General features: G+C 39.7%; 1 protein-coding gene across 1 annotated transcript in view; it reads right to left on the reverse strand.

The window, feature by feature from the left end:
• ELAPOR1 (endosome-lysosome associated apoptosis and autophagy regulator 1) overlaps positions 1-13352 on the reverse strand; it is an 87649-nt gene that overhangs the window by 39356 nt on the left and 34941 nt on the right. Inside the window, exons 2-3 of the mRNA XM_060773219.2 lie at positions 6642-6762; positions 2712-2904 (exon numbers count right to left, since the gene is read on the reverse strand). Of these exons, the coding sequence (XP_060629202.2) occupies positions 2712-2904; positions 6642-6762 (314 nt within the window). The remainder of the gene's footprint in view (positions 1-2711; positions 2905-6641; positions 6763-13352) is intronic.

The raw sequence follows: 13352 nt of genomic DNA on the forward strand, positions 1-13352 counted from the left end.
GATGAAGAGAGAGAGAGAGCGAAGGAAAGGAAGGAAAGGCCCTCAAGGCTGGAGGGAGGACTGAGGGGGGAAAGCACCTCGGAGAGTGGTGGCGGCTTGGTGGGGACAGTTTGGGTGCCTGTCACATGATATATATTTTAAATTAATATATTGAAAATTTGTGAAACAGGGAGTCTGTGAAAAGCAAACCACGAAGTAGCGAGGGAGCACTGTATATTTGTAATGCAATAATCTTTCTTTAGAAAAATCATGTTGATATAAGTCAGTATGGCATAATGATTTGAATGCTGGACTGCAAATCTGGAGACCAGGGTTTGAATCCCTCCTTGGCTATAGAAGCCCAATGAATGACCTTGGGCAAGTCACACACTCTCCGCCTCAGAGAAAGGCAATGGCAAACCCACTCTGAGCAAATCTTGTCACCAAACCCCCATGGTTTGCTTTAGGGAAATGGTTCTCAAGCTGGGGTCCCCAGATGTTTTTGGCCTTATTTATTTATTTATTTATTTCGGACCAAGTAGCAACAGACAGAACTGACCACGGAACAACAGACTGGTTCAAGATTGGGAAAGGTGTACGGCAAGGCTGCATACTCTCACCCAACCTTTTTAACTTGTATGCAGAACACATCATGCGATGTGCGGGGCTTGATGAATGCAAAGCTGGGGTAAAAATTGCTGGAAGAAACATTAACAACCTCAGATATGCAGATGACACCACTCTGATGGCCGAAAGCGAAGAGGAGCTGAGGAGCCTTCTAATCAAGGTGAAAGAAGAAAGCGCAAAAGCCGGGTTGCAGCTAAACATCAAAAAAACCAAGATCATGGCAACAAGAATGGTTGACAACTGGAAAATAGAGGGAGAAAATGTGGAGGCCATGACAGACTTTGTATTTCTAGGTGCAAAGATTACTGCAGATGCAGACTGTGACCAGGAAATCAGAAGACACTTACTTCTTGGGAGGAGAGCAATGTCCAATCTCGATAAAATAGTAAAGAGTAGAGACATCACATTGGCAACAAAGATCCACCTAGTCAAAGCCATGGTATTCCCTGTAGTAACCTATGAATGTGAGAGCTGGACCATAGGGAAGGCTGAGCGAAGGAAGATAGATGCTTTTGAGCTATGGTGTTGGAGGAAAGTTCTGAGAGTGCCTTGGACTGCGAGAAGATCCAACCAGTCCACACTTCAGGAAATAAAGCCTGACTGCTCATTGGAGGGAAGGATACTAGAGACAAAGTTGAAGTACTTTGGCCACATCATGAGGAGACAGCAAAGCCTAGAGAAGACAATTATGCTGGGGAAAGTGGAAGGTAAAAGGAAGAGGGGCCGACCAAGGGCAAGATGGATGAATGGCATCCTTGAAGTGACTGGACTGACCTTGAAGGAGCTGGGGGTGGTGACGGCCGACAGGGAGCTCTGGCGTGGGCTGGTCCATGAGGTCACGAAGAGTCGGAGACGACTGAACGAATGAACAACAACATTTATTTCGGTTACTTCTCACCCCAGAGGGGGACTCAAGGTGGCTTACAAAGGCACAATTCGATGCCGGCATCAACATAACAGTAGAATAAAAACAATATAGCAGCAATTAAACAATTAACAATCAGTTTCTGCACTGCAACAATAAAACCAATAAAACCAATTTCACCTAATTAACGCTCAGCATTTGCCATCTCATAGTCCAAATTCCAATTCCACTTAGTCCTGTCAGTCCTAGTCGTCCAATTGTCTATATCTAGTTGTCAGATTGCCCGAAGGCCTGGTCCCACAACCACATTTTTAATTTCCTCCTGAAGGAGAGTAGGGATGTTGATGACCTAATTTCCCCCGGGACTGAGTTCCATAGGTGAGGGGCCACCACTGAGAAGGCCCTGCTCCTCGCCCCGACCAACCTCACTTGTGATAGCAGTGGGGTCGAGAGCAGGTTGAGAACCACTGCTTTAGGGGCACCATGAGCCAGAAATGGCACAAAATATGCACACACACGCAAATGTCATGGCCATAACACAAACCATCTTGGTTTACAAATTAAATTATCCTTTTTAAATATAAACATCCTAACTTGTGCTCTAAAAAGAATAATATAAAGAGGGAGACAAACTGCTACAAGTTAAAATTAGTTGTTCACATAATCCAATGTGGATGGAATAGGGAATTAGAAGCAGCATTGTTAACTACAGTCCCACTGACTGTAGCATATGAGCTTATTATCTATCATCACAGTAAAGCCTAATCAAAGGAGGATGAGTGGATTTCCCTATTATTGTCACAAATTGAGTTACTTGTGATTTAATGCTGAGAATTATCAAATCAATTTCAGAATCGTCACTTTGCCCTTATTTTTAGATCATGTCTCTCCCCTTCCTTTCAGGTTAATGTACACATATGTCCATTAATTAAATCACAGTATGAAGATGGATCATAATGTAGCCGACACAACCACATCAAATACATTTTGACAACTGAATGTGCATGCAGGCATGCATCAGTTAACTGTAAGTAAAACAAAACACACAGGCTCACAAACAGCATTAGAAATCATAAAATCAGGAGCAGAATAGCAGAGAATTAATAAGAAATTCACAAGCATGCCAAATCAAATGTGCTGCTTAGTTTTTCAAATCTACAGCAGCCTTGAAGGCACTGACTGATGCTGAGCAGCATGGATGCTGTGTTCCAACATTAATGATAACAACAAGCTCACTCACATGCTACAATTTCCCAAGGATTCTGTGAGGCTGTAATCAACTCCAAGGTTGGTTGCCACACTGGCAAAACCATGGGGCAGTTCATCCCATTCATCGAACTTGATGCCGGTCCCCAGAGAATACGTGCCCTCTGCACATGGTTTGCATGACTGATCTTTCATGTCCAAGAACGTGCCTGCTGTGCAGGAAAATGCTGAAATGCAGAAGAGCAAAAGCAAGATTAGGCAAAAGGGTGAGAAAAAAAAAACAAATAGAGATTTTTCTAGATTGATTCCTAGCATTCTGGCGAACCAACAGATAAGTGGAGTAGTGCCTGCTGAACCTGGAGTGAAATCAGAAAACATTTTGATAAGGTTGTTTCTCTTCTATTCATCTATAGACTAAACGGTTTATAAACAAACCAAGGCAAAATATCTATTGTTTATCTGTTAAAACAATTGACATCTTGCCTTTCCATTGCATACAATCGCTCAAGGAGCCCAACATGCACTTTTGGGGGGTGGGGGTGGGGGGTGGGGAAGGTGAGAAACCAGAGACTAATACTGCAGTGCTAAACATACATATGAGGGACAAACTCTACTGAACTCTGTGGGGCTTATTTCTGACTAAGGTTGCATTATAAAGCTCTAAATGCACCTTGGGATAACTCTCATTGCACTATATGGGATTTTCTTCTAATATGCTCTGGCTTGTGCCATAACGTCTTCTACAGACACAAAAAGAAAGCCAGGTTTCCTAACACATACATACATACATACATACATACATACGTGGTAGGAAACCTGGCTTTCTTTGTGTGTGTGTATGTGTGTATGTACACACACACACACACACACACACACACACCATAGTGACTTTTTCCTAGTATTTTCTTCAATTGTACAGTTGTGAGGAAATAATCGATGTCCACTCCTGATTTTAGTTGAATTGAAAGTCCCTATTATCTAGAATCAGGATTAGAAACTGTGACTTGATTTTAGTTCATTCCCAATAATCTGAATTTTCTGAGCTTGAATATAACACAGTTTCTTGAGCATGAATATAACAAAAAAAACTATATCTTTGACATCTGGAAAAGAAAGGGAGAGGGAACCTCAAAATTCAAATGTATGGAAGTTCATCTGGTCTATAGTAATAAATTCGTTTTTTCATGATGAGGAAAAGTTTGCAGGAAGGCAGCCAAATGGGTAATCTGGAGCGAGGTGTTGCAGAATCTAGAGTCCTCCCACATGTGCACAGTTGAACATACAGTGGCAAGATCAAGATCTTTATGGTGGGAGGAAACAAATTCTGGATTTTCAAATCTTGGCTCTATTACTGTCACAAAGCAGACATTAAATTGCCATCACTAAAAATTCTAAAATTGACCTATTCCTGCAAGGTGTTGTGGAATGTCTGTATGCAAAGGAGAATTAAAGGGGATGACATTTTAAACCTTCTCAATGGCTTTAGAAGGGAGAAAAACATTAAAGAAAAATAAATGAGTATTAACATGCTAGGCTGGGTTTTATTTTTACATTCTTGAATGTATAGCCTAGCTAATCAAATTGATATTATAATTACATATTTGTATCATAATTTAACAGCTCTTTAAGCTTGCCTTGTATCCATAGAGAAAAGAGATCCAAAGAGCCCCTGAATACACATCACAACTTACATCACGTTTTGTTTACTGTACCACACTCCATGTAGACCTGCCTATCAGAAGTGTTCAAGAACTACTAATGGTACAAAATACTCCAGATAGGTGGTTGACTGGGACCAGTTATACTGAGCATCAGGCCCGTAGCCAGGATTTCGTTTCGGGGGGGGGGGGGCTAAAACATTTTCAGGGGGTTTTGGGGGGGGCTGAGTCTAAGTGAAAGAGGGTCTAGCCTAGCAAACCTTTTGTATCATTACCCCAATACCCCCATGCATATGGGATATATTGAGTATGGTGATCAGATCATGATATGAATAAACATAACAGTTTAAATAATGCACCAGTAAGGCCTTTTTGCGAACCACCATGAGAATTTGGGGGGGGGGGGGGAAGCCCCTCAAGCCCCCCCCCCTCCCCCCGGCTACATGCCTGCTGAGCATGATACCCTTGTTGACAACAGCTTCACTGGCTTTTGGTCTGTTTCCAGGCACAATTCAAAGTACTGGTTATTAGTGATCTAGTAAAACCCTGTATGGCTGAGTCAGACTAATCTGAAGGATCATATTTTCCTCAACAAGTTTGCCTAAGATCTGAGATCATCAACAGAAACCTTTCTTTCCGTATCATCACTCCTCAGTGGTTCCCTCCAGTCTCTGATACTCCCCCATTTTCAGGTGTACCTTTGGTGACTGGCCTATTTATACCTTTAAATGCAAGGTGTGAAATAATTATTAAAATAGAAACAGAAAGAAAATATCTCTCAGCCTAGTGGGAAGGACCCGTTTGCCTGTCCAATTTGCTTATTATGGGCAGGTCAATTCTAAGTCCTTACTCGAATTCCTTCAGAAATTTGTTTCAGCTTGAAAACATTGTTTATGCCTTTACAACCTGAATTCTGATCAAAATCTGACAGTAGCAATTTAGTCACCTTGGAGAAGTTATTTTTGGGTAATGATATTGTTAGGAACCCACATTTCAAGAGTAATGCACCAAGGAAGAATGAAATGAACTACAGCTTTTATTTACATTACAAATGTACTTTTAAGGAGCATTATTAAGAGGCATTTAGACAGGGGGTTGTTTTGGGGTGTTTTTTTTTTTTTTACAAGTCTTATATCATTCTTTAAATCATCTTATATCCAAATCCCGCGAGGACAGTACACTTTCAGAAACTCTGTTGCATAAGTTGCTACATTTTTTTAGGGCCTGCAATAGTGTGTGATCCGTAGTGCAGTCAATTATTCTGCAAGCACAGAGACACTTCGTAGTTGAGGAGCCAAAGATTTTTTGTACAATTTATGAGCTGAAGACAATGGTACTAAATGTACAATCAGTTGTCAAACTGTGGGATGCATGTTATACTAAACGTATACAGGTTGAGTATCCCTTATTAGAAATGCTTGAGATCAGATGCGTTTTGGATTTTGGTTTTTTTTTAAAAAAAATTGGAATACCTGTATTTGCATACAGTGATATAATGAGATATCTTGAAGGTAGAATCCAAATCTAAACATGAAATTAATTTATTTCATGTACTTCTTATATGCATACCCTGAAGGGAATTTTACACACCATATTTTAAGTAATGTTGTACATTAAACAAAGTTTGCATACATTGAACCTGAGAAAATCAAGTGGACAAATTTTGGAGTATTTCAGATATTGGAATTCCAGATAAGGGATACTCAGTCTGGATAAAAGCTTGATTTTATGCTCTTAAAAGAAGTAAAAGTAAGTAATATAAAAAAATGAGGAATGCAACAAGCAATATAACATGTTTTAAACATTAAACACATTTTCATACAACTCTGTTGCCCAATTAACAATGAGCATTTTTCTGTCAATGAACTGAATATGTCAATTAAATAATGATACAGCAGCCATTTTACTGCAGCCTTTGCTAATAATAAAAGAACTTCCACAAAATGTCATTTTAAGGTCAGATATGGTACATTTTAAGGTCAGATACTAACTCTCTCGATATTTTTACTCTTCAGATACAGAAATTCAAATAGTTTTTACTACAGGTCAGAGGAAATGCCAACTGAGGGGTATTCAAGATCAGTTCACATTTCAATCTCTTTCTTCGCAATGTTCAAACATTAGAAGAGCTGGGGAATCAGTTCTACTTCCAAGCAAGTAGCATTGGTGACGTGGGCTTTATTGAAATGACAGCACTGCCTGAAAATAGCTCTCTCATGCCAGTGGTTCAATGAGGCCCAAGAATCTCCAATGTGCTGGAAAAAGCTATGAGCAGGAAAGATTCAGTGGCAGCAATAATGGCTTACAGCATTCTGTGCCTTTGATGGGGTCTGGCAAGCCGGTGCAGAGTCCTGGAGTGTGTGGCACAGCTACTCTCCATCTGGAACCTAGGCTGTTGCATGCTGTGTATTCATAATGGTATTCAGACTGGAAGAGAAAATACAGTGATAAAACAACTATGTGGGCATTTAGCATAGATGATAAACACTTTCCCCATTACCACAGGAGATTTTTTTCCCCCTCTATAGGACATAAGTGAAGTTGATTATTTTTGGATACACTGAAAGCTGAGAAAAAGGAAACTCCATGATATATTAAAAGATTTCAAAAATGAGTTACAGCAACCCCAGAGTCACAATCTAAAAATATCCAAACTCTACATCATATGTGTATGTGTGCATATGACCAAGCACCCAAGTTACCTGTCAATTTGTGGCAACCTAATGAATTTTGTAAGGCAAGGACTTCGCAGTGGTGGGTTTGCAATGTCTTTCCAATCAAATATATTCAACACCAATTGGTATTCTCCCATCTAAGACCTAACCAAAGTTGATTCTGTTTCACTTCCAAGATCAGATGACTTCCTTTAGGGTTTTTAGGCCAGTCTCAGGCTAGATCTACAATACCCTATATCCCACTATCTGATCCCAGATTATCTTGTTATCTCAGATTATCTGGCAGTGTAGACTCATATAATCCAGTTCAAAGCAGATATTATTATTATTTATTTACAGCATTTATATACCGCTTTTCTCATCCCTAAGGGGACTCAAAGCGGACACAAATATAAGATGGGATCAGATCCTGGGATATAAGGAAGTGTAGATGATCCATCACAGAGACATAAATATTGTTATCCTGGGTCAAATCTACATGTGGAAGAAAGACTGCTTTAATTCTTATTATCTTGGTCCACTTTGACCCCTTTAATACCACATACATCTGTTAAAATATGAAGTGAGATTGGCCTCACAAGTTACACAAGTAGGTTTTATAATCATATAAGAAAGAGCTCTTGTAGCACCTTGGGGACTAAGAAAGTAAAGTTGATAGCATAATCTTTCATAGATAAAGATGCATATGAGAAAGTAGACATTTGGTGTATGAAAGCTTATGCTACCAACTTTATTCTCTCAGTTAGTGTATAAGGTGCTACAAGATTTCTTTGCATGTTGACATTCCATACTAACATGACTATTTGAATAATAGTTTTTATAATCATATACCTATGTTCACAACTTGGGACACAAGGCATCTCATGAAGTAGACTTAGTCTACAAAAGCAACTTTTTTCTCTGTCAGCTAGTCTCAAAGTTGCTTCAAAAACTTTTTTTGTACTTTCAGATAGTTATCATGTTTTACTGTTGATTTTATATGCAGTTTATGCATTTTGATGATGGTTTTCTTTTGGCTTTATGTACTTTTCATCATTGTTCATATTTTATACAGGATACATTACATGAGGCTTGGCCTCATGTAAACCACCCCGAGTCCCCGTTGGGGAGATGGTGGTGGGGTATAAATAAAGATTATTATTATTATTTATTATTATTATTATTATTACCCTGTGTGTCTATTGTAAGACTGATCTAGGTAGACACTTCTGAGGGGAAATCAGATGGTAACAAGGGATGCTTTATTTTCCATACACCTGCAGATTTTCCACTACAAAACAAGGAAATATACACATGTGCTGAAGCAAGGGGACTTGAAATGAATAAGAGCATTACAGTCATCCCTCTCTTTTCATGGATTCTACATTCATAGATACAACCACCCACATCCTGAAAACATTCTTTAAAAATTCAAAAAAAGCAGACTTTGATTTTGCCATTTCATATGCTATTGTATATAACGGGATTTAGCATCAATGGATTTTGGTAGCCACAGTGAATCCTGGAATCAAAGGATGCTAAGGCCTACTGTATATGTATGAAGAATGGCACTCTTTTTCTTGTCCCCGCTCAGACCCATCGTGAGTGCCATTGGATCCCCCACATATGACTTAGCAAAATTTCTTGCTGCACAGTTACAAATCCATATTGGGCTCACTACACACTACATCAAGGACTCAGCCCACTTCATTGAAAAAATCAGCAATCTCAACCTAAATACCAACGACAAACTGATCAGCTTCGATGTGGTATCTCTATTTACCATGGTCCCGGTAGCAGACACCATGGCACTCATCAACCAGAGGTTCCCAGAAGACATCACAGCTCTGTTTCACCATTGCCTCACCACCAGCTACTTTCAGTGGGACAATGAGTTCTATGAACAGAAAGATGGAGTAGCTATGGGGAGCCCTCTCAGCCCGGTCATAGCTAACTTCTACATGGAACACTTTGAAAAACAAGCCCTGGAGACAGCAACCAAAAAGCCCACGATATGTTTCAGATATGTGGATGACACCTTCACTATTTGGAGCCATGGAGAAGAAGAACTCAACAGGATCCTGGACCATCTGAACAGCATCCACCCAAATATCCAATTCACCATGGAAAAAGAAAATGAAGGAAGACTGCCGTTTCTAGATGTCCTAGTCATCCGCAAACCAGATCAACAATTGGGTCACACCGTTTACAGAAAACCCACACACACGGATAGATGTCTACATAAAAACTCCAACCATCACCCAAGTCAAAAAAGAAGCACAATTAAAGCCTTGGCAGACCGTGCAAAAAGAATCTGTGAACCCCACCTTCTCCAAGATGAACTGAACCACCTAAACTGGGCTCTCCAGGCCAATGGATACTCCACCTCAGACATCAGAAGAGCTGCAAAACCGAGAACAAACCACGAGCGTAAAGATGAAGATCCACCCAGACGAAAAGTGTTCTTGCCATACATCAAGGGAACCACTGACCACATAGGGAAACTGATGAGGAAACACAACATACAAACCACTTACAGACCCACCAAGAAAATCCAACAAATGCTACGTTCAGCAAAGGACAAGAGGGATCCTCTCACCTTTGCAGGAGTCTACCGTGTACCATGCAGCTGTGGACAAGTCTACATAGGGACCACCAAACGCAGCGCCCAGACACGCATCAAGGAACATGAAAGGCAATGCAGACTACTTCAACCAGAGAAATCAGCCATAGCAGAGCACCTGATGAACCAACCTGGACACAGCATATTATTTGAGAACACAGAAGTGCTGGACCACTTGCACAACCACCATGTCAGACTACACAGAGAAGCCATTGAAATCCACAAGCATGTGTACAATTTCAACAGAAAGGAAGAAACCATGAAAATGAACAAAATCTGGCTACCAGTATTAAAAAACTCAAAAATTACAGCAGAAAAACAACAGAGGGGAAACAAACAGGCACATGAAATCACCCTCAACAAAAGATTCCCCCCTGGCGCTACCTAGCCATTGAATGCAAATCAAGGTGATCAGCTGAAACATCCACAGCTAGCCCCAGCAAACAAAAGTCCTTTGTCACACCCTGGTCATTCCACAGATATATAAACCTTGTTTTTCCTAGTTCCAACAGACCTCATTACCTCTGAGGATGCTTGCCACAGATGCAGGCGAAACGTCAGGAGAAAAATTGCCTCCAGAACATGGCCATATAGCCCGGAAAAACCTACAACAACCCATGGAAAGCCTTCGACAATACTTTTCAGTTTTGTTTGTGCCAGATGTTTTATATGTCCTCTTCTCTTTATGCTTGTGAGGATAAAAGTTCTTTAGCTGTTTTTAAATGAGTTTAAGGAGGGGGCTGTTTTGATCTCCTTAGGGAGGGAGTTGCAGAGGCGAGGGGCAACCACAGAGAAAGCACCTTCTCTCATTCCCACTAGCCATGCTTGAGATGGGGGTTGGGACCGAGAGCAGGGCCTCATTTGCTGATTATAGCACCAAGGCAGGCTTGTATGCTGTGAATCTCTGATTATAAAATGTTACAAACTGAATTTGCATGCACTGTGAATTGTTGTTGATTTGTTTTAAAACAACATAATGAATGTTGTTTATGCTAGATTTAAAAATATTTATATGCCCCCAATAACAAAAAAAAATTAATGCTATACAATTTCTTATGTTGTTTATTCTAACAAACAACAGGAAGCCTTTGAGTACATCAGCAACTAGCATGTTTTGTTAGTAAAAGGTTTTGCAGACTGTATCACTTCACTAGACAAGGTAGCACTCATTGTGTTGTGTTACAAAAGGAAATACATTCACTGTTATCTAGCTACAAATCTGAAACAATCTGGGATGGAACACAGGGACCCACTTCATAAGTCACACTATTAACTCATCTAGCTCAGTACAGTATGCACTAACAAGCATCAGGATTTCAAATGGGTGTTTCCCACAACCTTAAAGACTCATACCAAGAAAAGTCAACATAGCTAATCCTACAAATATCCCAGTATTACCATCCTAGATTATGCAGTCTCAATAACTCTTTGTGTAGAAAGATTACTGTCAGATGATAGCAAGAATAATATTGTGCCCTTTGTTCTGTTCCTGAATGCCCTACAGTTCTTGGACCCAGCACAATTCTCATCATTATTTTCATAGCTCTCTCAAGCCTCCTTCATACACTTTCCTTTCTCCACCCCTCCCCCTTGCCCAACGGATCTTTGTGCCCATGAGCTTTTGTTCATCCATCTGAAGGTGTCCTTCAATGTGTCCATACCCTTTCTCCTGGACTTGCCTCTCTGAATCATATCTCCTCTCAAATCACTTATTGTCAGCCCTTATTGTAAGTAGTACATAAACTTAAGTATGGATGCATCCTGACTGATTGCAAAGTAAAGTAAGTAAAGTAAAATTTATTATGGTCGATGACCAGATCACAACATGGCGGCCCAGTCCCGTACATTCACATCAAATCCAAGGGGTTATACACTTCAAATTTCAACAAATTTTAAAATCTAAGCTAAAAACCAATACAAGTAATTATTAAAACCTAACTCAACCCACAAGATCATCCTTCGCAGTCTAAAGAGAGGTAGTGGGAATGGCACCGGGGAGGGGGGGAATATCCAAACCTATAAATATCAGTCTATATCTGATATCCCACCTATATTCCAAGAGAAGCTTATGTATTTTAACCCTCAATCATCATCCTCCAAATTTTAATTGCAGCCGTGCAGAACTTAGTGACGTTGTATGTCACAGCTGAGTGTGTGTCTGAGAGCAGCAGATCTACATAGAATTGTTCAGAGCGTCCTGGATATTTAATTGTCCAGAGCGTCCTGACTAATTGAAAAATCCAACATTTTGTTTCTGACATTTCCAATTTTATATTGGGTTAAAATAAACTTATTAAAAGGTATCTGATCATACTGGGTGGTAACAGGAAACATCATAGGATAAATAAAAAAACATTATAAATCACCAAACCAAAATCAGATAGAAAAGAACAAATCTGGGACTTTCAATTCCTTGTAATCAGCCTGGATGCAATGAGCCAAAGCAATGACATCTTGTTTCCCTGTTTAGCTCTGATGCCTCCACTGCCATTCCCTTTCCTCTCTCTGTTGTTTTTCCTCTGTGCCAATTGTAACATGTCCTCCTAAACCTCTATAAAACACCATACACACCAATGGCACTTTATAAAAAAACAAATACTATTATAGTATCATAAATGTTAGTTCCCTGTGGAAGAATATATATATATATAGAGAGAGAGAGAGAGAGAGAGAGAGAGAGAGAGCACTCAATTGTGTGATTTTAAGGAAGATTTTGTCACTGTTAGGCAGAGAAACAGCAACTAGGATATGTTGACTTATTTTAGAAACTTTAGAATATTAGCTATATAGAGCTTATCACCCTGCACTGTTATAGTGTTATTATTCCACTAACTGGCATTTTTAAACAGATTCTGGCTGATGATTTATCAGGAGTGCTTTAACTGTATGATCTTGCATGACAGGGAGGTTGGATTGAATGGTCTCTTCTAACTTGATGTTTCTGTCATCCAATGCAATATTCTACTAAATGCATGGATCTTGGAATAGGGAAAGAGAGCAGGAGTCAGCCCTTTGAACACTATACAATTTTGGCACTATTGGACCTCCAAGACTTCTATGAAGGTTGCACAAAAATTATTAATCAGAAGAATACTAATAATCATAAGCTAATATTAAAGACATGTTGTTATTCACAGCAATAACAAAGGTTGCTTGAAATCTGTTCTGTAAACTTATTTGTGAATAAGCAGTACTGGATTCAAGGAGAGGATTTCTAAGCATATATTGTGCATCTTGTAAGAATCGTCAGATTTAAGAAAGTTTCAGTGAAGGGAGGAAGTAATTTGCCATCTCTCTGCAAGTAGGCAAAATTACTAACAACCTGTTTGCCAATATTGACCACCACTCTGAAGAGGGCAGACTTCACCTCCACTTTGGGATCTCGAAACACCTATCTTAAAGATTTCAAAGATATTGACCAGAACTTTAATCTCAACCAAAGGAAGTTTTAAACTATGAGTGCTTGGATCACATCTCATGCTCTGCCTGCATTAAAAATCTATCAGCTGCATTCTGATCTAACTAGAGTCTACCATGAGTTGGACAGGAGCTGTTGCAGAATAGAGTTCAACTCCATGAAATGCTTTCCATGATTTTAAATGATCTCCTAATTTCTCTCCAATTGAAAGTAATAGCAAAAGAACCCTGTGGAATAACATCTGACTTAGGGCTAAAGGTTCTTGATACTCTTCCTTCAAGAAGTATGGCACAACATAAAATAGGAGCACCTATCCCATGTC

The sequence above is a fragment of the Anolis sagrei genome, chromosome 4 (genome assembly GCF_037176765.1).
Source record: "Anolis sagrei isolate rAnoSag1 chromosome 4, rAnoSag1.mat, whole genome shotgun sequence".
NCBI lineage: Eukaryota > Metazoa > Chordata > Lepidosauria > Squamata > Dactyloidae > Anolis > Anolis sagrei.